General features: G+C 42.2%; 2 protein-coding genes across 3 annotated transcripts in view; both read right to left on the bottom strand.

Moving 5' to 3' along the window:
- LOC308326311 (uncharacterized protein) overlaps nt 1-20,764 on the bottom strand; it is a gene marked incomplete at its 3' end in the record, with an annotated part of 57,947 nt that extends 37,183 nt beyond the window's left edge. Inside the window, exon 1 of the mRNA XM_080779116.1 lies at nt 20,563-20,764. Within this exon, the coding sequence (XP_080635242.1) occupies nt 20,563-20,634 (72 nt within the window). The 5' untranslated portion in view covers nt 20,635-20,764. The remainder of the gene's footprint in view (nt 1-20,562) is intronic.
- Nucleotides 18,148-21,203, bottom strand: LOC308325809 (uncharacterized protein). 2 transcript variants are annotated; one of them, XR_013965070.1, is made up of 7 exons: nt 21,076-21,203; nt 19,914-20,020; nt 19,703-19,809; nt 19,435-19,531; nt 18,826-19,051; nt 18,674-18,733; nt 18,148-18,309 (listed from the first exon to the last, which is right to left on the bottom strand). XR_013965070.1 is itself a non-coding variant. In XM_080778506.1 (7 exons), the coding sequence occupies exons 2-6, from the start codon at nt 20,011-20,013 to the stop codon at nt 18,675-18,677; spliced, it is 585 nt and encodes a 194-aa protein (XP_080634632.1). In that variant the 5' UTR covers nt 20,014-20,020; nt 21,076-21,203; the 3' UTR covers nt 18,148-18,309; nt 18,674. The 2 variants fall into 2 exon arrangements, 1 of the variants encoding a protein (XP_080634632.1); XM_080778506.1 differs by having other exon boundaries at nt 18,674-18,729.
- Nucleotides 21,204-21,472: the final 269 nt, after the last annotated feature.

Genomic DNA, 21,472 nt, shown 5'->3' with positions numbered 1-21,472 from the left:
ATGGTTGTGCTCTTGATCTCTATTAAATTGAACTGAATGCCTCATATCATCTTGTCCTCACTTTAACTTTTAGTTTAAGTGGTTTTGTGTTAGTATAATTTCCATAACAACCAACATGTAGGGTATGGAGGTCACTGCAGTTCTGTCAGAACCTACATGTAGGGTATGGAGGTCACTGCAGTTCTGTCAGAACCTACATGTAGGGTATGGAGGTCACTGCAGTGCTGTCAGAACCTACATGTAGGGTATGGAGGTCACTGCAGTGCTGTCAGAACCTACATGTAGGGTATGGAGGTCACTGCAGTTCTGTCAGAACCTACATGTAGGGTATGGAGGTCACTGCAGTTCTGTCAGAACCCACATGTAGGGTATGGAGGTCACTGCAGTTCTGTCAGAACCTACATGTAGGGTATGGAGGTCACTGCAGTTCTGTCAGAACCTACATGTAGGGTATGGAGGTCACTGCAGTTCTGTCAGAACCTACATGTAGGGTATGGAGGTCACTGCAGTTCTGTCAGAACCTACATGTAGGGTATGGAGGTCACTGCAGTGCTGTCAGAACCTACATGTAGGGTATGGAGGTCACTGCAGTTCTGTCAGAACCTACATGTAGGGTATGGAGGTCACTGCAGTTCTGTCAGAACCTACATGTAGGTGGGTATGGAGGTCACTGCAGTTCTGTCAGAACCTACATGTAGGTGGGTATGGAGGTCACTGCAGTTCTGTCAGAACCTACATGTAGGTGGGTATGGAGGTCACTGCAGTGCTGTCAGAACCTACATGTAGGTGGGTATGGAGGTCACTGCAGTTCTGTCAGAACCTACATGTAGGTGGGTATGGAGGTCACTGCAGTTCTGTCAGAACCTACATGTAGGTAGGGTATGGAGGTCACTGCAGTTCTGTCAGAACCTACATGTAGGGTATGGAGGTCACTGCAGTTCTGTCAGAACCTACATGTAGGGTATGGAGGTCACTGCAGTTCTGTCAGAACCTACATGTAGGGTATGGAGGTCACTGCAGTGCTGTCAGAACCTACATGTAGGTGGGTATGGAGGTCACTGCAGTGCTGTCAGAACCTACATGTAGGGTATGGAGGTCACTGCAGTGCTGTCAGAACCTACATGTAGGGTATGGAGGTCACTGCAGTTCTGTCAGAACCTACATGTAGGGTATGGAGGTCACTGCAGTTCTGTCAGAACCTACATGTAGGGTATGGAGGTCACTGCAGTTCTGTCAGAACCTACATGTAGGGTATGGAGGTCACTGCAGTTCTGTCAGAACCTACATGTAGGTGGGTATGGAGGTCACTGCAGTTCTGTCAGAACCTACATGTAGGGTATGGAGGTCACTGCAGTGCTGTCAGAACCTACATGTAGGTGGGTATGGAGGTCACTGCAGTTCTGTCAGAACCTACATGTAGGGTATGGAGGTCACTGCAGTGCTGTCAGAACCTACATGTAGGGTATGGAGGTCACTGCAGTTCTGTCAGAACCTACATGTAGGGTATGGAGGTCACTGCAGTTCTGTCAGAACCTACATGTAGGGTATGGAGGTCACTGCAGTTCTGTCAGAACCTACATGTAGGGTATGGAGGTCACTGCAGTTCTGTCAGAACCTACATGTAGGTGGGTATGGAGGTCACTGCAGTTCTGTCAGAACCTACATGTAGGTGGGTATGGAGGTCACTGCAGTTCTGTCAGAACCTACATGTAGGTGGGTATGGAGGTCACTGCAGTTCTGTCAGAACCTACATGTAGGGTATGGAGGTGTAATGGGAAATATGAAATTGTGCATTCACACCACTAATTGTAAATTACTTATCCTGATGTCTAGTCAAACTGGGTGTGGTTCACACTGAGTACTACATAGGCCTCTCCTACTCTTAATCAACCGTTTTCCCATATCAATAGGCTTTTGTTATGACCAAAGTGTCAGTGAGACAGTTTCCTGGACTCCAGCTGTTTAGCAACACCAGCCCAGCTACTTTTGTGTGGTCATGCTCATTCATCACAGTTTATTCATACCCATTCAAGTTTACTAGACTTCGACCACTTCTAATTAGATTTGTCCCATTGTCTAATGTGGAGGCTACCTGTCTGGTCATGTGACCAACAGGTCCTCCTCCTCCTTTGAGTAAGACTGTATAAAATTGACATGCATGTATTGTGCTGGAGTTGAGTCATCCGACATGCTGGAAGATGGTTGTGCTCGAGAGACTGGTGGGAGCAAGACCAGGAGAGAGAGATGGAACTGAGGGAGAATGTAATGGATGCAGGCTAGGCCTGCTGGACTGAGAGATGTGGCCTGCTGGACTGAGAGATGTTGTTTGCTTGTTGCTGTTCTTCTGAATAAACTTCTAAGATATACATTCACCCGGATGGACATTATATTGATTTCCATAACAATTTGGCACCCCAGATGGGACTGGATTACTCTGCTGAAGCGGATAACTCCATTCAAGTGAACCTCAGGACTAACAAATCTTTCGGACGATTTTTGGAGGAACAGTTCGAGAAGATGGAAGACAAATCAAGCAAAAGGGAAACTAACCATACTACGGCGACACAACCACAAGGACTGAAATAAAGACATGAAGGTGAAGTAGATGTTTTTGCAACCATACCTAGGAGGACAATGGGAGGCAAGTTGAGTTATAAGCGAAATGGACAGTTTGGAGAGAAACAAAGGACAAGGAAACAGATTGAAGCCACAGTACTTTCTCTACAGGATAAGTTGAGTAGAACCCTGGGGAAGTTTGTCACAGCCCTACAAAAGTTAGACAACCACACAATTGCAAGGACCGTTAGTTGTGATAACTCCAGACTGGAAGACGGAGATGTACACACTGCCAATCCTTGTGCACATGATAAACTTATGAGCTGGAGGGAAATAGAGCTGGAAGAGTTTGTCTTGAAGTGAGTTTGTACTCACAGTATGCAAATGAGTGCATGTCTGTGACTGAGTGAGAGGAGACACAGCATGAGTGTGTGACTGTGAAAGTTTAGTATCTAGTGTCTAGATTATTTACTATTTAGTATGATGGACGCAGGGATAATCCCAGTGGACATTGTCCAAGAGAAATATTCAGTTTCATGCAAGGATATTTTGAAGATTTCAAAGAAATTTAACGAGCGTTGGCCGGACATTGACAGACCATGGCCTCTGGAGGGTACTTTTGATGCAGAAGTCATCAATGCCATAAGGGTTCTTGTGCATGGATACAGAGCAGATCAGAAAACGAATGAGCGGAAACGCAAACGCAAGACTGAATTATCAGTATTAGATATGTTCTGTAAGGAAGGCCCCAATGTCAGTGATCCAGTAGCCGAATGGCTACAGTCGATGTTTCCTGAGGCTGAGGTGAAAGTTCATGACAGTGGAGACATGAGGACATCAGAGCAACGGCCAGACGACAGCGACACTCGACGCTCTGTTAAGAGGGAGCTGGAACAGGTACGTTGCCTGAAAAATGATTTGACCAGTCAATTAAGGACACAAAGACAATCTATGCGTGCTATAGAAACACAATTGAGTGAAATTCTGATGAAGGAGGCACATCTGATCCTCGACTTGGGTGACCTGCAGGACAAGGCAGAGGCTGCGCACAGCCACAGAGACAGTTTACATGGAGGTGACAGACGAACAGCAAGCCCCGATCGGGCAGTGAGCACCTTTTCTGTTGGTGGCAGTGACAATAGCGACAGCCAGTCACAGGAGGAAGAGGAGGAGGACAGTGGAGCCCGTTCCGACACCTACAGGGGCCCTGCAGACTGGCAGGCGAGCTCTCCACGACACTCCAGGGGGGAGATCAAACGACAAGCAGACAGTGCCACTCCGGTACTGCCAGCAGCCCAGCCACGGGCAGTGCAACTCGATCAAGTGAAGGCACTATATGAAGCAGCTTTGCAGTTAGCAACAGCAGCGGTTTTCCCCATCACAGATGGCAACGCAAAGCAGGGAACAGTAGACGTTGGTCCCCTTATCCATGACAACCCTCAGGTGGAGCCTTCGCACCAAACCAACCACAAGATTGTGACACGCAGCCAAGCTGGGCCACATCAGACATTTCCATTATTGTCGTATCCTGCAAATCCTGCTGAAGCTGCAGAGGAAATCTGTGAGGCTTACTCTGAAACAGTCCAGGTCCGACACAACTGGACCCCAGAAGAATTAAGGCGAGACACCCCAGGTGAATAGGGAAAAAAAGTTAAATAATAGCTATCACAATGAAACTTCTCCAGTTGATTACTTGTATTAAAACTAAGATTTTTTGTATTACAAGTTTTCTGAAATTATATGTTTAAATATGCAAATTAGGCATTATATGCGCTAATTTGCATACATTTCGGGACGATAAATCTGAAGATCGGATAAAGCCAGGTTCAAAATTATCATTTCATTTTGTTGACACATTAGAGACAAAGAAAATTACACATGGGATTTTTGATATCTCTAATTATCACTCCACAAATCAGAAAATAGTGTCAACAGGCATAAAAAACCCAATTTTCGGCATTTTTTTGGTATAAAATGTGATGTAAATCAGGCTGTGAATGATATATCAACAAATCCATGTGTAAATGTCTGCGGAATATAGTTATGAATAAGACTGGAAAGTTTGGTGTATGTGAGTTCAACTGAAGTGGAGATTCTTTGTCCCAAGTATGAGGAAAACTCATTTTGAGAAAACGGCCTTTAAAGATTTGTATTGTAAAATTCCAAAACGTTTTATTTGAAGCCACTATTTTGAGACAAAATATCTCATCCAAACCTTTGCAACAACATATAATGGCATATATCATTGGAAAGGTCTGGACCTCAAGCTGACTGTGGTCTGATCCAAATATGGTCACTTCCTTTGTACCAACAACCAATCATGAAAATAGAGATGGTGGCTTTTCACCCCGAAAAACGAGCTGTCATTGGCTAAAATAAACTATCCAACTAAACATCTAAATCTGTATTTTTAATGTGTATTTTGCTTTAGTTTGAAAGAAAACATGTTTAGGAAGCAAAATAGCAAAAAAAAAAAAAAAAGAAAAATCATGATTTCACCTGGGGTGTCTCACCTTAAGTGGAATTGTGGAGGATCTTCCATGTCCGACCGAAAATGTGGAACGCTGGTGTACATCCGTGTTGGATTTAATATCGATGTATCAGCCATCCGCAACAGAGTTGGAAACAGTGTTTCGCAAAGTTTTCAAACTGAAATGGCTACACCTGAAAGGCGATTTTGATGTAAATATACCAAGGAAGGAAATTGTCACAGGACAGTTACAGAATGTACATGGCCTCTTCTCGAGAATAAGGGAGGCCTACCCAGTCCGTACAGATTGGAAAAAAATCCATTCCATTAAGCAGGAACATAATGAAAGCTGTGACATCTACAGAACGAGGATGGAGCAATGTTTCAACAGGCATGCTGGCCTGACCCATGATACTGCAGCATACAACCACCTATTAAAATTTGTTTTGGTACATGGATTGTCGCCATCAATTCATGACAGAGTCGTGACATCATGCATAGGCTGGGAGAGTATGGAGTTGGACCCTGTCTGGTCACATGCGGAACATGCAGAAAGGTGTGCGATCACACAGGAAAACACGCAGAAGAAGAAGCTGGAAACAGCACAACTGATGTACTATGAGGGGCATGCAATGACAACACCACAGACGCCAGTCTACAAGGAGCTGGTTCCACAAAAGCAGGTTCCAGCACGACAGATGCATTTCCAGCAACAACAACAGTGCAGGAATCACGAAAGGCAAGATGGATGGCGTTTTCATCAAAGGCAGAAGCAAGACCGAGAGAGAAGACGGTGGAAACTTTGCTACAACTGTGGTAGCGGGGATCATATCCGTCACAACTGCCCACACAAGCAGTCAGGAAATAAATCCAAGGGAGGTAAATGCCAACAGTTTTGTTGTTTTCCATTCTAATACAACAACAATACCAGACCAGTACATTTCAACCTGTCTAGCGCCCTCATTTCAAGCAAGTTTGATGACAAGTGACTTTATTCAAAATGTCCAGAAATGATAGTCCCTGTTGCATTTGTTTAGTAAAGGTCAGGGGACAACGAAATCTTGCTGATTCAACCTCCAGTTTTTTCCAACCAGTAACGTACTACTGTCACTAAAGTTATTTAGCTGGACTCTGAGACGAATAACACAAATTGTTTGTATACATTTATTTTGTGACAATGTGCAAGAACACATTGACTCAATCACATTTTAAACATCCTGACTCCTGAGATGACATTTTGACAAAAGGATGTGTGTGCCACGGATTCAAGCCTTTATTAAGCATTGTCAAAATCTTTCTTGTGAAGCTAAAGCATTCAAAATATGTTTTGTAGGCATATAGTTTATCGAACGTTCCTTAAACTTATTATTATTATTATTATTATTTTTTAATGTTAGTGTTAATAGTACAAAGGCAGTCAAATGGATTTTAATTGTTTTGTCTTTATGACTTATTGCAGGGATCTTCTGTGTTTTAAACGGTGCATGCAACTTGACAAGAGCCTTTCAAAACAAGCTCACCATAATTAAGCTGATTAATGTTATTGATCATTAAGACATTTGAGACTAGCGTGGAAGTATTCCACAAGTGTTTTGTTTTAAGTAACTCATTTCCAAGTGACAACGCAGTATTGAATTTGATAGATCCATATATTTGTTTCACAGCACTAGCATAATATGTTGGATTAATGTTAATCTGTATTTTCAGGCTATAATTAATTATGTCACATTACAATTAGGAGGAAATAGCTTACAAAGTAAAAATGTAAAAATAAATGATGTCACAAATAGTTTTATGTTTAAATATAGGTAAGTCAAGTTTCCAAAAGAAACAAAAAGTAGATAATGGCACCTTGGGGGGTCTCACCTGTGGCTATATGTCTAATCAAATTCAACCGGCAGCCGTGGTCTTTTGACCAGGCTGTATTTCAAAGGACTGGGCCTGTAGTGTAGGTGTAGGGTAAGCTATAGAGATTCAAATCAAACCATTGTCACTCCACCAACCCATGTGACACCAGTCCCAGTTTTCAAATGTAGGTACTAGTTAATAGTAAGCAATGTAAAAATACTAAGATCTTATCCTGCTGGATCAGTGTTTTTCAAATTTACCAGTGAGCAATTTAAAATCTCAATACATGATCTGCTATTTTTGCTATGTTGGAAATATACTCTCACTCACAGACACTTGTGTATGTAAGTGAGAGTGGGGGGAACAGAGAATAAAATTTGAGAATAAAATTACATTGAAATTGTAAGGTAGATAATAAATAATTTGTGTGTCACATGAGTGGTTTTTCTGGACCATGTTGAATGAACAAACTGCAGATGTTCATTTGTCATGTCCAGAACCCTTTCTTGTGCACATACTGTAGGCTTTTGACTTTTTGAAGGGAATTGATTCTATTTAGCATTTTGAATATTTAATAGAGTAGCCTATTGTATGATTGTTATGTTAAGTGATACTGACTTGATTTTTTAAGGCATTTAAGTTTTGAGTAAGCATTTGCATGTATTCTATTACGTGGTGTTGATTTTATCCTTTTTGGTTGACATATATTATATTAACTTATGGGTTGATTTATGTCAAAGGATCCATGCTTTGTGAATATACAGTATATGACCATTGTCTATTTAGAAAGGAGAACATAAGAGTTAACTTGGAGTGACAGTCGCAGTAAAAGGACAGTGTCAATGCATAGACATGCATAGACATGGGAAATGGCTGCTTTTAAAAATTATAACCTATAGAGGTGTATGGAATTGTGGACTTTTGCAGCCTGGCTTGGTTAAAATATTAGACATCTAATAGAGGTGTATGGAATTGTGGACTTTCAAGCCGTTTATCAGTGTCTGTTATCTTTGTGATTAGGTATATATGGAATATACCAATACAAAAATAAACCTGCGGGATGCCTGTCATATATGTTACATGTTCTACTTGCATGGTCAGACGCTAATGTTGTATGTATTCACATAGGTGATCAAATGTAAACTTAAGGTACATTTAATAGAGTAATTATGTTTTTCAGGTGAATCGTTCCATAACTGTATTGTGAGAATAAGAATGAATTCATTAATGTTTTATCTTTGTGCTTCTTATCATAGTCCAAATTGTTGGACTGTTGTATTATTATTATGACCTACATTGATTTCAGGGTTTTCGACAGTCAAATATGTGGCCAGTATTTGATATGTTTCCCTTTCAGAAAATGAATGTTAATTTTATGTTTTATTTTGTCCATATTCAATTATGTATTCTCGTGAACTTAATTTTGAATTATGATTTTAGGCATGTATTTGTTTGTATGTAATCTTAATGCCTGTATGTAACTCGTTTTATTTCATATTTCTGTAATGTCGACAAGATTGTCAAAATATATTTCTGTCGACAAAATTGTCGAAATGGGGGAATGTAATGGGAAATATGAAATTGTGCATTCACACCACTAATTGTAAATTACTTATCCTGATGTCTAGTCAAACTGGGTGTGGTTCACACTGAGTACTACATAGGCCTCTCCTACTCTTAATCAACCGTTTTCCCATATCAATAGGCTTTTGTTATGACCAAAGTGTCAGTGAGACAGTTTCCTGGACTCCAGCTGTTTAGCAACACCAGCCCAGCTACTTTTGTGTGGTCATGCTCATTCATCACAGTTTATTCATACCCATTCAAGTTTACTAGACTTCGACCACTTCTAATTAGATTTGTCCCATTGTCTAATGTGGAGGCTACCTGTCTGGTCATGTGACCAACAGGTCCTCCTCCTCCTTTGAGTAAGACTGTATAAAATTGACATGCATGTATTGTGCTGGAGTTGAGTCATCCGACATGCTGGAAGATGGTTGTGCTCGAGAGACTGGTGGGAGCAAGACCAGGAGAGAGAGATGGAACTGAGGGAGAATGTAATGGATGCAGGCTAGGCCTGCTGGACTGAGAGATGTGGCCTGCTGGACTGAGAGATGTTGTTTGCTTGTTGCTGTTCTTCTGAATAAACTTCTAAGATATACATTCACCCGGATGGACATTATATTGATTTCCATAACAGAGGTCACTGCAGTTCTGTCAGAACCTACATGTAGGTGGGTATGGAGGTCACTGCAGTTCTGTCAGAACCTACATGTAGGTGGGTATGGAGGTCACTGCAGTTCTGTCAGAACCTACATGTAGGTGGGTATGGAGGTCACTGCAGTTCTGTCAGAACCTACATGTAGGTGGGTATGGAGGTCACTGCAGTTCTGTCAGAACCTACATGTCAAATGGGTGCCGCCTAGGCAGGCGTCTGGCTTGGGAGGCAAAACGCCTGTCAAAGGGTTGCGGTGTCACTGCTATAATTGGCAGCCGCCACATACAGTATGGCAGACACTGTGATACTTATGAATTCATGTAACTAAAAATACATGGCATGGATGCACTTGGGACGTGTCCTCAGTCATGTATCCTGAGGTCAACGGGGTTTCTGGTCTACCAACGTCATACCCCTCACTCAGGCGACCCAGCCGGGGTTGATCAAATCCCGACTTACGTCCCAGTAGCTATACCCTCGATCAGTCCATCGATCAGGGAATGATCAAGGCCACACAATCCGTTGCTCCGGAACTATACTCTGCCGGGCCTGGGAGAACCAGATTCTGGCGTGTGGAAAGACTAGGCTCTGTGGGTTGACTCCTTTCTGGGCCCCTCCTACGTCTCACCAGGTCCACTCCTGCTCTCACCAGGCCCAGGACCTGTGCGTTGACAGACCAGACTCCCAGCACCTGCAGGCACTTCATTCAGGAGTGGTGGCTTATAATGGCCCTCCTAAAGGCCTCACCGAGGTTTGTTGGGCCTATAATGTGTGTGTGTCAGTGTGTGTGTGTGTGTGTGTGTGTGTGTGTGTGCACGTGCGGAAGACCCTAGAGCAGGGGTAGGCAACCTTAGGCAGCAGTGCCAACATTGGCACAAAGGAGGGTGATCACTGGCACACTGGCAAGTGTGTGAGAGAGTATTTTTGGTTTTAAATAAACTATTTAAAACCGAGTATAATGATCATTATAACAACGTTGAAAGAAAATATTTGACTTTTTCATAAAATACATACTTCATTAAAAAAAAGGTTGCAGACCCCTGCCCTAGAGTTTAGGGTGTGAGAGACAGAGAGACATCCTGCCACACCAGTCGTTTACCTTTCTGAATTGTGTTCCATACGTGGAGACGGCCGGCGCTAGCCAACGGTTCCTCTGTGGTGTCCAAGTGGAGAAGGCCCGGCGCTAGCCAACGGTTCCTCTGTGGTGTCCAAGTGGAGAAGGCCCGGCGCTAGCCAACGGTTCCTCTGTGGTGTCCAAGTGGAGAAGGCCCGGCGCTAGCCAACGGTTCCTCTGTGGTGTCCAAGCTCAGCCCACCAATGAAGAGCTTAGCGGCTCTAAGCCTTCAGCCTCGTCTCGTCTGGCATCGTTTGTCTAAAAGAGAACACAGAACGCTCCCAATTATGACTCAACCGCTTCCATTGTGCGAAATGCACTTCACGTAGTAAGTACATTTTTATTTATAGAGCACTTTTCAAAACAAAGTTACATAAGCAGTTACGTAGCAGATCAAACTCAGTTACATAATCGTAATGTGGGAACTATAGGGCCGACAAGCAAGAATTTAATCAGATTAATCACAGCTTAAAAATGTATGAATATGTTTTACTCTACTGTATATTGTTGTAGGATTGGAAAGATAAATGACAGAAGGTGGATATATACATATATACATTTAACATACATATATGCATGTATGTTTTATTATTCATAACAAACCCAGTGTGGCAGGATGTCTCTCTGTCTCTCACACTGTTGTCACGCTATGTGATTTGAGTAAGAAAGTAGTGCCGAAGCAGACAACTCCCGGTTAGAATAAAGTCCTTACCCAATTTACTCTTTATAGGATACGTTCTCCGTACTGCCTTTTAACTGCTCTCTTTTCTTTTCTCTTCTATTTTTATTTTTATTTATTTTATTGTTTCACTGATGTATTGTATTGCACTGTAATCGTATTGTTTTTCTTTGACCTGTGAAGCACTTTGGTACGATGAGAGTCGTTTTTAAATGTGCTATATACAAATAAAATTGATTTGACTTGATTTGATTTACGGTGCAAGGCTCGAATATATACGAGTTGAAATGAAGAAAATGCCAGCACTCATTCATTGTATGTCCTTTTCCTATGAATTTATTTACCTCTGACGTTGATAAGGAAGGCATTTGGGCCTGTGTGGCCGTGGTCAGCGTTATCTGATCTGAACGCTGACGAAGGCCACACAGCCCGCTGCCGCTGCCGATACACATTGTGCAGCCTTTTATGGCAACAACCCACTTGTGTTTTTTTTCCCCGTCCAGAAAGGGCTAGATAGTGCAGACTGCAGAGTGAATGGGATTATGGGATGTATGGGGCGGATCATCCAAGCATGGATTAATGACGTACATTTTTTTTAATCGAATCATTTTCACAATTTAATTAAATCAGTTAACTGATTTGACAGACTGACACACCAGACCAATACATTCTAAAATACTCAGATGATACAGTTTTGATCTCTCTCCTAGATAGTTCCAGTGATCCTGGACTGCACCAACTCAGAGTAAATAAGGTGGTTGAATGGAGTGATAACAACGCTCTCATCATTAACACAAAAAAAGACAGAAGAGATTGTTTTTGGTGCACCACCAGAGATACACAGATCCCCCATTACTATTCATGGTGAACCGATCAACCAGGTATGTTCGTACAAATACCTAGGAGTAGTAATAGACCATCTTTTGTCATGGAAAGATCAGATTGATTCAGTGTGTAAGAAAACAAAGCAAAGAATCTACTTCCTTCGCCGTCTAAGATCCTTCGGTGCTAGTAGACGGATTCTCCTTTTGTTTTTCACTTCTGCTATTATGAGTGTTCTTCAGTACTGTAGTACCACCTGGTATGTGGATGTCTGTCTGCAGCCCTAAAGTCTGCTGCAACAACTGAACATTTGTTCAAAGATTGTTGGACAACAACTTCAGAAACTTTATACATCCACATATGATAACAGCATCCTAAGGTTAGCAAGGAATATCACCTCTAATACTAAGCATGTGTTGTATGGAGAATATAGGTTACTACCCTCAGGAAGGAGATATATATGTACCAGCATACAATAAGGTCAGACTAAAGAGGTCCTTTGTCTACCAGTCGACCTTGAGGCTTAATCAGGAGATGTAGTAGCTAGCCACAGGATAATCTAAGCGGTGGATATTGCTCATGTCTTTATGTATGTAAATTGTCTTGTTCTTTGTGTTTGTATATGTGTTTCTGCATACTTGGCTGCTGTGTCGCAAGACAAATTTCAGTGTGAACTGACAATAAAGTACTGTATCATATCATATCATATCATATCAGTACTATATCATATCATATCATTTTGACAGCCCTAGTGGGATTGTTACTGCTGTCATGACTCATGTCATGGTTTTATTCTTCTGTATTTGTCCTTTAGGGGGCGCTCTATATGTGTGTTCTATATGCTGAGAGTTCTCAATGATGTGTCTTTGTTGTCTCCACCAGGCCAAAGGCATGGGGAGAGAGTATGTTTTGCACTCCGACAGTGTGTGTGTGTGTGTGTGTGTGTGTGTGTGTGTGCGTCCGTCCGTCCGTCCGTCCTTCCTTCCCCAGCCCAATCCATGCCAAACTTTGCACACACACTCCCTGGATGCCAACGACGAACCTCTGCCCCAAATATTCCTCAACGGCCTGTTATAGCGCCACCATGAGGCCGATTTAGGCAAAACAAATTTCTGTAGATTACTCGTACACATTTTATCCATACGTCACACAATTCGGTATACACTATCTACATAGTCATGTGATCAACACGGATCTGCACCATTTCCCATCTTCCATCCTGATTGGCTAAGATTGGCTTCCAAAGCTCACATGGTTTCGAACAAAATGCCACAAATCACAAACACAGTGTGCAATTTCTGTGAAATTATACACACACATTTCCACTAGGCCGAGGACGACATGCCACTCATTTTCCCCCCCAAATCAGCCTCACGGTGGCGCTATAACAGGCCAATTCCTGTTTTTAGCTATAACTGCATCTATCTGTATACAACTTATGTATGCGCACTCCCTAGAGGCCATGGAAAAACATTGTCCCTGCATCCCTCCACATCTGCCGGTTATATGAGGCTAATTTCTACAAAACATATTGCTTATGTTGCACAGATTTCTTCCAAATTTCACACAAATCGGTACACATGATCTCTGTAGTCATGTGATCAAGACGAGTCTGTTGGATTTCTCAGATTCTACACTGATTGGCTAACATTGCCTTCCAAAGTTTTCAGGAGTGGCCCGTTTTGTACAAAATGCTGCACATCCAGAATTCTATCCTCATGCTATGAGTGATCTGGCTCTGCATTTCCTTAACAAAATGAAGAAAATTGTTGCAAAAAACTAACACACTTTTGCCAAACATCTCACACAGTCCTATCCTCCTGGTGGAGACCTGTGCCCAGAAGGGCACTTTTTCTAGTTGCATTCTGTGCTTCTGCTAATTAAGCTTGTTGGTTTACACCTGTTGTGAGTGAGAGAGGGGCAGAAGTCTCATTACATTGAAGGAGAGCTGTGCACTGAGAGAGAGAGCTCTGTGCAGAAGGAAGAAAGCAAAGGAGACAAGAAGAAGTAAAGTAAACTAGGAGAAGTCAAGTAAACGAAGTAAAGTGAACTATAAAATGTAAAGCAGAAGAAAGTTAAGTTAAGTACAAGAAATGAAGTAAAGTAAAATAGAGAAAAGAAGAGAAAACTAAAAGGTTTTTCAAGAAAGACTGAAGGTTCCATGTCGACCCCCCCCCCCTCCCCCATTCATGTGCAAGCAGCCGGCAAAGTGGTCAGTATTGTATTTGTTTGTGCATCTTATTGTGAAGGTTTATGTATTATTGTGAATGTAATTGTGTGAACGTTGTTTGTTTGTTGTCTTGTTTTGTATGTCAGTTCTACGGTGTTTTACAGCACAGTGTTTTCAGCATGGTGTTAACAAACGGCAGTAAAACATAACTCAAGAGTCTCGTGCGATGGATGGGCCGCGGCACAGGGATTTCAACCTGACAGAAATCAGAAAGGGTCACAAAACATCAGTTCTGCCTACTTACCCTACAATCGGCAGAGAGGAGATCAGGAGGGCAGCAGCATAACAGCTGAAGAGTGGGAACGCAGCAGAGAGGAGATCAGGAGGGCAGCATAACAGCTGAAGAGTGGGAACGCAGCAGAGAGGAGATCAGGAGGGCTGCAGCATAACAGCTGAAGAGTGGGAACGCAGCAGAGAGGAGATCAGGAGGGCTGTTGTATAACAGCTGAAGAGTGGGAAAGCAGCAGAGAGGAGATCAGGAGGGCTGCTGTATAACAGCTGAAGAGTGGGAAAGCAGCGGATTTCTTATAATGTTTTTATCCCACGATTTTGTAACCCATTTTTCACCCCTGTGTCAATCATCTAATGTGATCCTGGGCTCTACACACCCTCCGCCAACCTGGGGAGAGCAACGGACTTGAACTCATGCTGTCCAAGTTGCTCCTTACACCTGACAGTGGGGAGTTTCCCTGGTTGGACGTAGCGCATGGACAAACTGCATGTTTTTTGTGAGGGTACCTACCCTATAGGGGACACATGAAGGCAGATGTTGGTATACCACCTGTTGCATGCACTCTTCACAAGGATCTGGGAAGAAGAAAATATACTGTCAGACTGGAAAGAGGACCTTGTTAAACATTAAGCTCCCAAAGAAAAGAGACCTGCGGGCACCTTCCGGACGCTCGTTTGTTTTCTGTATACAGAAAAGGCAACCGAGGGTTCCAAAGGGGACTAAGCAGGGATCGCCCTACTCTGTGCCAGGGAAAGTGCTAAATAGAGTCATCCTAGATTCCATACACCATCAAGAAGATACCCATGTACCTGTATAAATAATTACAATATATTATATATATATATATTATTATTATATTGTATAAATAAATACAAGATATTATATATATATTATATTGTCTAAATAAATACAAGATATTATATAATGTATACATTATATAAATATATATTATATAATTGTACTAACTAGAACTAACTAGAACTAAAATGAGAGAACACATCACCCCATTTCTATCATCACTGCATTGGCTCCCAGTGGTTTTTAGAATTTATTTTAAAATAATTTTACTTGTTTTTAAATCCCTAAAATGGTCTTGCACCTCCGTACCTCCGTGACTGCCTACCTAGATATGTCCCTAACCGCCCCCTCAGGTCCTCCAATGCTGGCCTACTTGAAGTGCCTAAAAGAATGTGCACAAAGAAATATGGTGAGGCAGCTTTTTGCTTCTACGGCCCAACAGCCTGGAATAAACTTCCATTCGAGCTCAGACACGCACCCTCTGTAGACATTTTTAAATCTCAACTCAAGACTCACCTCTTCACTCTTGCTTTTAGTTGAGTTTTAATATGCACGTTCCTACCCTGTCCTGACTGATTTACAGCATGTGGTGTTTTTATTTGTTTTTATTTATTTTATGTTCTTATATTCAATTTTGTTCTTTGCCATTGTTCTATAATTTTAACTACTTGTGTTTTATTGTATTCTATTTTTGTGTCCTGCCCTGTGAAGCACTTTGAGCTGCATTTATGTATGAAAGGTGCTATACAAATAAAGATTATTATTTATTATTATTATGATTATGTTGTCGTCCACTCAGTTAACAGTTTTTTGTATTGACAATAAAAATCTAATCTACAGTCCTTTACTTTAGCCTAAGTAATATATTCTGTACACCAAATGTGTCAAAATAAATATGACAAAGGATCCCTATTGACGTTTGGGGATGTCAATGTTAATAACAGTTACCTTATGTTTTGCCAGTAATGGGCTTATGTCAATAAAATTAACCCCACATGTCCTAAACCAGTGGTTTTCAACTGATTGTGAATGAGGGACCACCACCCTGACTTAAAATCAACCTGGGGACCACTGTTGTGTTGGGATATCATATGGGCTAAGATTAGTGCTCTTGTATCACTTGCTATATGCATCCCATGTGTATACAGTATACAACGTCCCACTGTGTCTCAACTCTTGAGATTTTTAACTCACTTCTTCTGTTGCATTTCTTGACCTCCCACTTGTCAGTAAAAGACTGCGTCGACGGAGGTCATCAATGTCACCAGGTCATTCAGTTCACCGTTTCTCAACTAGTAGAAAGAGAAATCCTACATTACTAAATGCAATACAATAACTCCACGGACGACCTGTCCTCCTAAACAATCATATGATACACGTTACTGCAAGTGTTTAAACCCTCAGTTTATACATAAGGCTTCCATGAGGGAGGTCTCCAAAAACAAGGGGGGGGGGGGGCTTTGCATGTGTGTGGCCCCTGCAGGGGCCCTTAATCTCTAGACCCGCCTGTGGATGTGAGTCTGGCAGTCTGCTATGACAAGGAGTCCAGCCATGGCAGTGATGGCATGGCTATATGAACCTTTATTGAGAAAAGGATATCCCCTTGAGATGTATCGTCTCGTTTTCGAGGGGGTCCTCCAGCAACATGCAGCAAATACAGGACAATACAACAATTAGGCTACATTCATACATACATAATCGAGGACAAAAACAAACGACAAAGCTCTCCTATCTCCATGCATGGAACGTGCAGCACTTCTATTGGTGGATGACGAGGCCAACTGTAGGCCTAGGCCTACTTTCCCCAATTTTCAAGTTTTTTTATATTTTGAGAGACACTTACATTTAAATTGAATCGTGTGTGTGAGCACTTTGTCATGACCATTTTCTTATAATTGAATCAATACTGCTTTTATGTACTTGATACTTTTAAAACAAATCTACTCTAGCATTGGTTAATACACTATAAAGAAATGTTGAACCTTGAGAACATCCTACTACACATGCATTTTACAGATCAAGCATGCAGCATATTTGATTTTGTAATTTGAACGAGGCTTTGCTTTTTCTTTAAGTTTTAACCAGAAATAATGAAGTCTGAGCAACCAACCATCAACACATTCAAGGATTTCCTTCACCTTCACTCACTCCGACATTCTGGTCCACAGCTCCACCCTGTGGGGGAGAGGAGGCATTGTTCCATTGTCTTGAACTCAGCACGATTCAAAGTTCACACCAAACCCAGCAGAGACTGTGACAACGAGTATGGTGACACAACTGATAAGTCCATGCATGGGTCACAGGGGCTCCATTTTCACCAGTGCCTTAATCTCTCGTTCCACCTCACCAGTGTCTGGCGGGAAACAATATTGGGGTTCTAAAATATATAGCAAAAAAATCTGCCTCAGTCCTAAATGAGTCAATAGACAAATTAGAAATGGCTAGATCAGCTAGTCTAAAGGTTTTCAAAATAGTAAAAAATAGGCATAGTTTAGCGACAAGGCACCAGCAAAAAAGGGGCCCTAGATATTCATATTCCTAAATATATAACCATGAGGAAAGCAATCTGGCATGCAGTAATGAATTTTTTAGCATACCTTTTTAATAAACATGTCTCAGTGGAGTTAAAGTTCATCATCGTTGAAATTCATGGAGCTTAATGGAATCACACAACTATGTCTTTAGTACAAAACTACTACAGCTCATGTAATATGTGTTGAAGTCTTGAGTGGCCTACAGTTCCTTAACAGCCATATTATAATTCAACAAGTGAAACTTTGTGCAGTGACCTATTTAAATCCATTGGTTGTAATCTTGATCACAGCATAGAGCACATGGAAGTTTTATAATGCAGAAACCTGAAAAGTATGACAATTGATGTACGTACACAATACTTTGTCTGGGCTACTTTTGTACAGACTGCAGACATGCAGGGGCAAAAAGCCCTTCTGGAAACAGAAATCAGCGTCTCTATAATAAAGCTTGTCAACATACAAGAAGCACAAAGTGATCTAAAATATCCTGTTTCGATTGTAAAGCTTTAAACTCCAAAACATCCTGATCCAAGACTGCGTTTACTCATGACTTTATACACCACCCCCAAAGCACTCTGCAACAATGTATAATTAATACAGAACTACCAACATAATGTGTATAATTACAGACCTACAACAAATGACCTCATGTAAAAAAACATTTATTAGTCAAGAATTATTTCAACAAATGCAAAGAATTATTTCCACAAATGCAATAAAAAAAAAAAACGGCCCAAGTCAGTCATCTTTTAAAAACAGCCAGCCATGGGGTGATCTCGGAATTTCGTCGGATTTTAGTCGCTTGCAGCTGAGGAGAAAATGGCAAAAATGGCACACGTGTAAAGATGCTGAAGTTCAGGCAAGTTCAACAGTTTGGACATTGCAAAATATACACTTTTGCAGAAGGAAGGCTGTTAATTGAAGTTGGTGAATATAGGAGAGCATTTTCTCCATTTCATTAATTCTTTGGCACTAGCAAAAATGCAATGCAAAATGCAGTTAGCATTATTTGGATTCAGACCAATTGTGGCAGTTTCACACCATTTAAGCCCCATTTTTAGCTGTCGACTACACGTTCACAAGAGGGAGCTGCTTTGACATGCTGTGCTATAGAGCAGCAAGCATCAACACTACTAAATACACACACACACGTACACGTACGTATTACTTACATTAGCCTTCATATCCGTCCCTGTAGGATCCTCCCGATGAACGACCTCCATAACCCCTAACAGTAAATGACACAATTAAAACTCCATTCCAATTTTTCTCTTTTTAAACTCAATTCACTCAAAATGTGCCACATTTAAGGCTTTCCCCTTACTTATTGTCCCTGTAGCCACCGCCGCCGCCGGATGAGTAGCCGCCGCTTCCGCCACCGCTTCTGTATCCGCCGCCACCGCCGCCGCCGTAGCTTCGGTCTCCGCCGCCGCCATAGCCTCTGTCTCCACCGCCGCCGCCGTAGCTCCTGTCTCCACCGCCGCCGTAGCTTCTGTCTCCACCGCCGCCACCGTAGCTCCTGTCGCCGCCGCCACCGTATCCTCCACCACCTAACACAAAAACACACGAGAGAGGATGATGATTCATTTAACTTAATGTTTTTGTCTGGAACACTCGTCTGGTGGAGCCGTTGCCCCGGCGGTGACCCGACCACGGATAAGCGGTTGAAGATGGATGGATGTTAAAATTGACCTACAAGCTCGTAGTGCGGCACCGAGTCCCACGCTACGAGCTTATAAATCTGCCATTTTTGGGTGGGGGGGGGTAAATTGTCAAAATGGGGCAATTCCTGAACATCATATTTTCATAGAAACAAGTTTAGAAAACTGTCAGGATTTAGAAGAAATCCGTTCTCAGGTCTTTATGGGTTAACCATCGGTCAAGAACAAACAAAAGCATATTTAAAAGTTTATAAAAAAAAATACAAGCTCACCTCTTCCGCCACCATATCCTCCCCTCCCTCTTCCTCCACCACCTCCGGAACGGCCGTTCCCAGCATCATCGACTCTGATCGTCCTGCCATCCAGACTCTGAAAAGACAAATAAATATATAAACATCAAAGTCAGTCAATAATAAATTACAGTTGGCCAGTCAGTAGTGTTGTTGTAATTTAGTGCAGTACCGCATTGTGCCACCATGTGCCTCACAAAATGGCTACCGGCAACAAGACACCTGTGTGACAATTCATTTGTCAACTCACCTGTCCATTCATGGCTTCCAGTGCATCCTTTGCATCGTCTGGGCTGTCGTACTTCACGAAGCCGAATCCACGAGACCTGCCAGTCTCTCTGTCTCTGATGACATCAACTGTAGACACGAGAGAAGATTAAGGAATGTGAATACATTGAAGACAATTATAAATTAAGTCACGCATGTGAGGTTTGTTTGTGGCTGGCAGGTAGTTTTTTTACCTTTGGCGATATTTCCGTATTTGGAGAAGGCTCCAGCCAACGAGTCCTCGTCAGTGTCGAAGCTCAGGCCTCCAATGAACAGCTTTCCCTCGTCCGACATGTTTTGTCTAAAAGAGAACACAAAAGAAAGAATGTCACATTTCTGAATCAACCCGTTCCATTGTGCAAAATAGGACATACATAAGCAGATAATGCCATTACATAATGTAAGCATTACATAAACTAAAGTCTAAAAATGGGCAATGGTATGGTTTGCGTACAAGTACAGTCTCGGAGTTACACTGACCAAGGATTATACATGGAGTCACAGAAACAATGGGGGCGTGTGACCTCATGAAAATCAAACTGTAGATCCTTGGAATTAAAAATAGCAAACTAGCAATCTTTTTATTTTATTTTTTATTGTCAAAATAAAATAAAGTTCAACATTGAACACTTGTGTGTTTGTGTAGATCTACAAGCTCACAACCCAACATGAGATTGTAAACCTGACAAAAACAAAAACAAAAAATAACACATGTGGTCCATGGCCAATGCATCTTAATTTGAAGGGAACCCTTAAAAATATATATACCACTAGTTGAAACATGTGGAACAAAGGCCACATAAAGCAGGAAGGAACCCTTTAGAAACTACCCCCACACCCTACAAAGATACCCGTCATGCCTGAGAAGACACACGGGGTTGATGGATGACGTAACACGCGCGTCATAATCATCATCGTTGTTCTGGCGGGTTCCGCGTTGCCGTCTGGTGTGGCAATAACGAAACCTCTAATGGCGGCCGCCAAAGATATAGATAAGGTTTCCTTGAGTTTTCGGTCCTTTTTAATAGAAGTCTGCCCAACAAAAGCCCAGCCTACGTCCCGGGACGCACACATGTTGGCAGAGGTGTAAATATTAACCAATTATTCGGCCCCAATACGGGCCTAAATGCACTATTACGTGACTGCGTTGTTAGCTAGTGCTAGCTAGCTAGCGGGCCTAGCCCTTTATCCGCCGACTGGTCTCGGGCCTTGCCGATGGCCTACATAACACACACACGACCAATATTTACATTAAGCGACTATTACAGAAACACAAGCCTCGGAGTGGCTTTAAAACGATAAGCCAGACGTTGGCAAATACTTCGATACGTCTCTTAATCAAGCGGAAATAATTACCTTTTTTATAGTTGGGTCTTCGCAAAGACTGCGGTGATATAACGTCTTGCTGGCCGCGGCGCTCGGTCGAGAGGGAAGTGAACTGGGAGGAGAAAAGGAAGTGCAGCTCTGAGAGCTCTGCTTTTGACTGCGACCTCAGGGGGAGGGACCAATGCGACGCGTCACCGGAGATGTCAGGGTTGCCAGACGCCGCGAGATAAATAAGAAAAGGGCTCTGTAGAATAATGGGTACTATTAAATAGCTCAATATTGCTGGTTACTTAGGTTAGTTAGAACACGCCGCAGTGAGTGGTGTCCGGTTAGAACTTAAACCAGGACTTCTGCCTTCTCCCTGAAGCCGACCCTTGTTATATATTCTCCGACTATGCTTGTCACGATGACTAAAGCCAGTTAGATC

This window comes from Protomyctophum bolini, assembly GCF_963924005.1.
Source record: "Protomyctophum bolini genome assembly, chromosome: 12".
NCBI classification, from domain to species: Eukaryota; Metazoa; Chordata; class Actinopteri; order Myctophiformes; family Myctophidae; genus Protomyctophum; species Protomyctophum bolini.
This window is presented reverse-complemented; position numbering and strand designations above follow the sequence as displayed.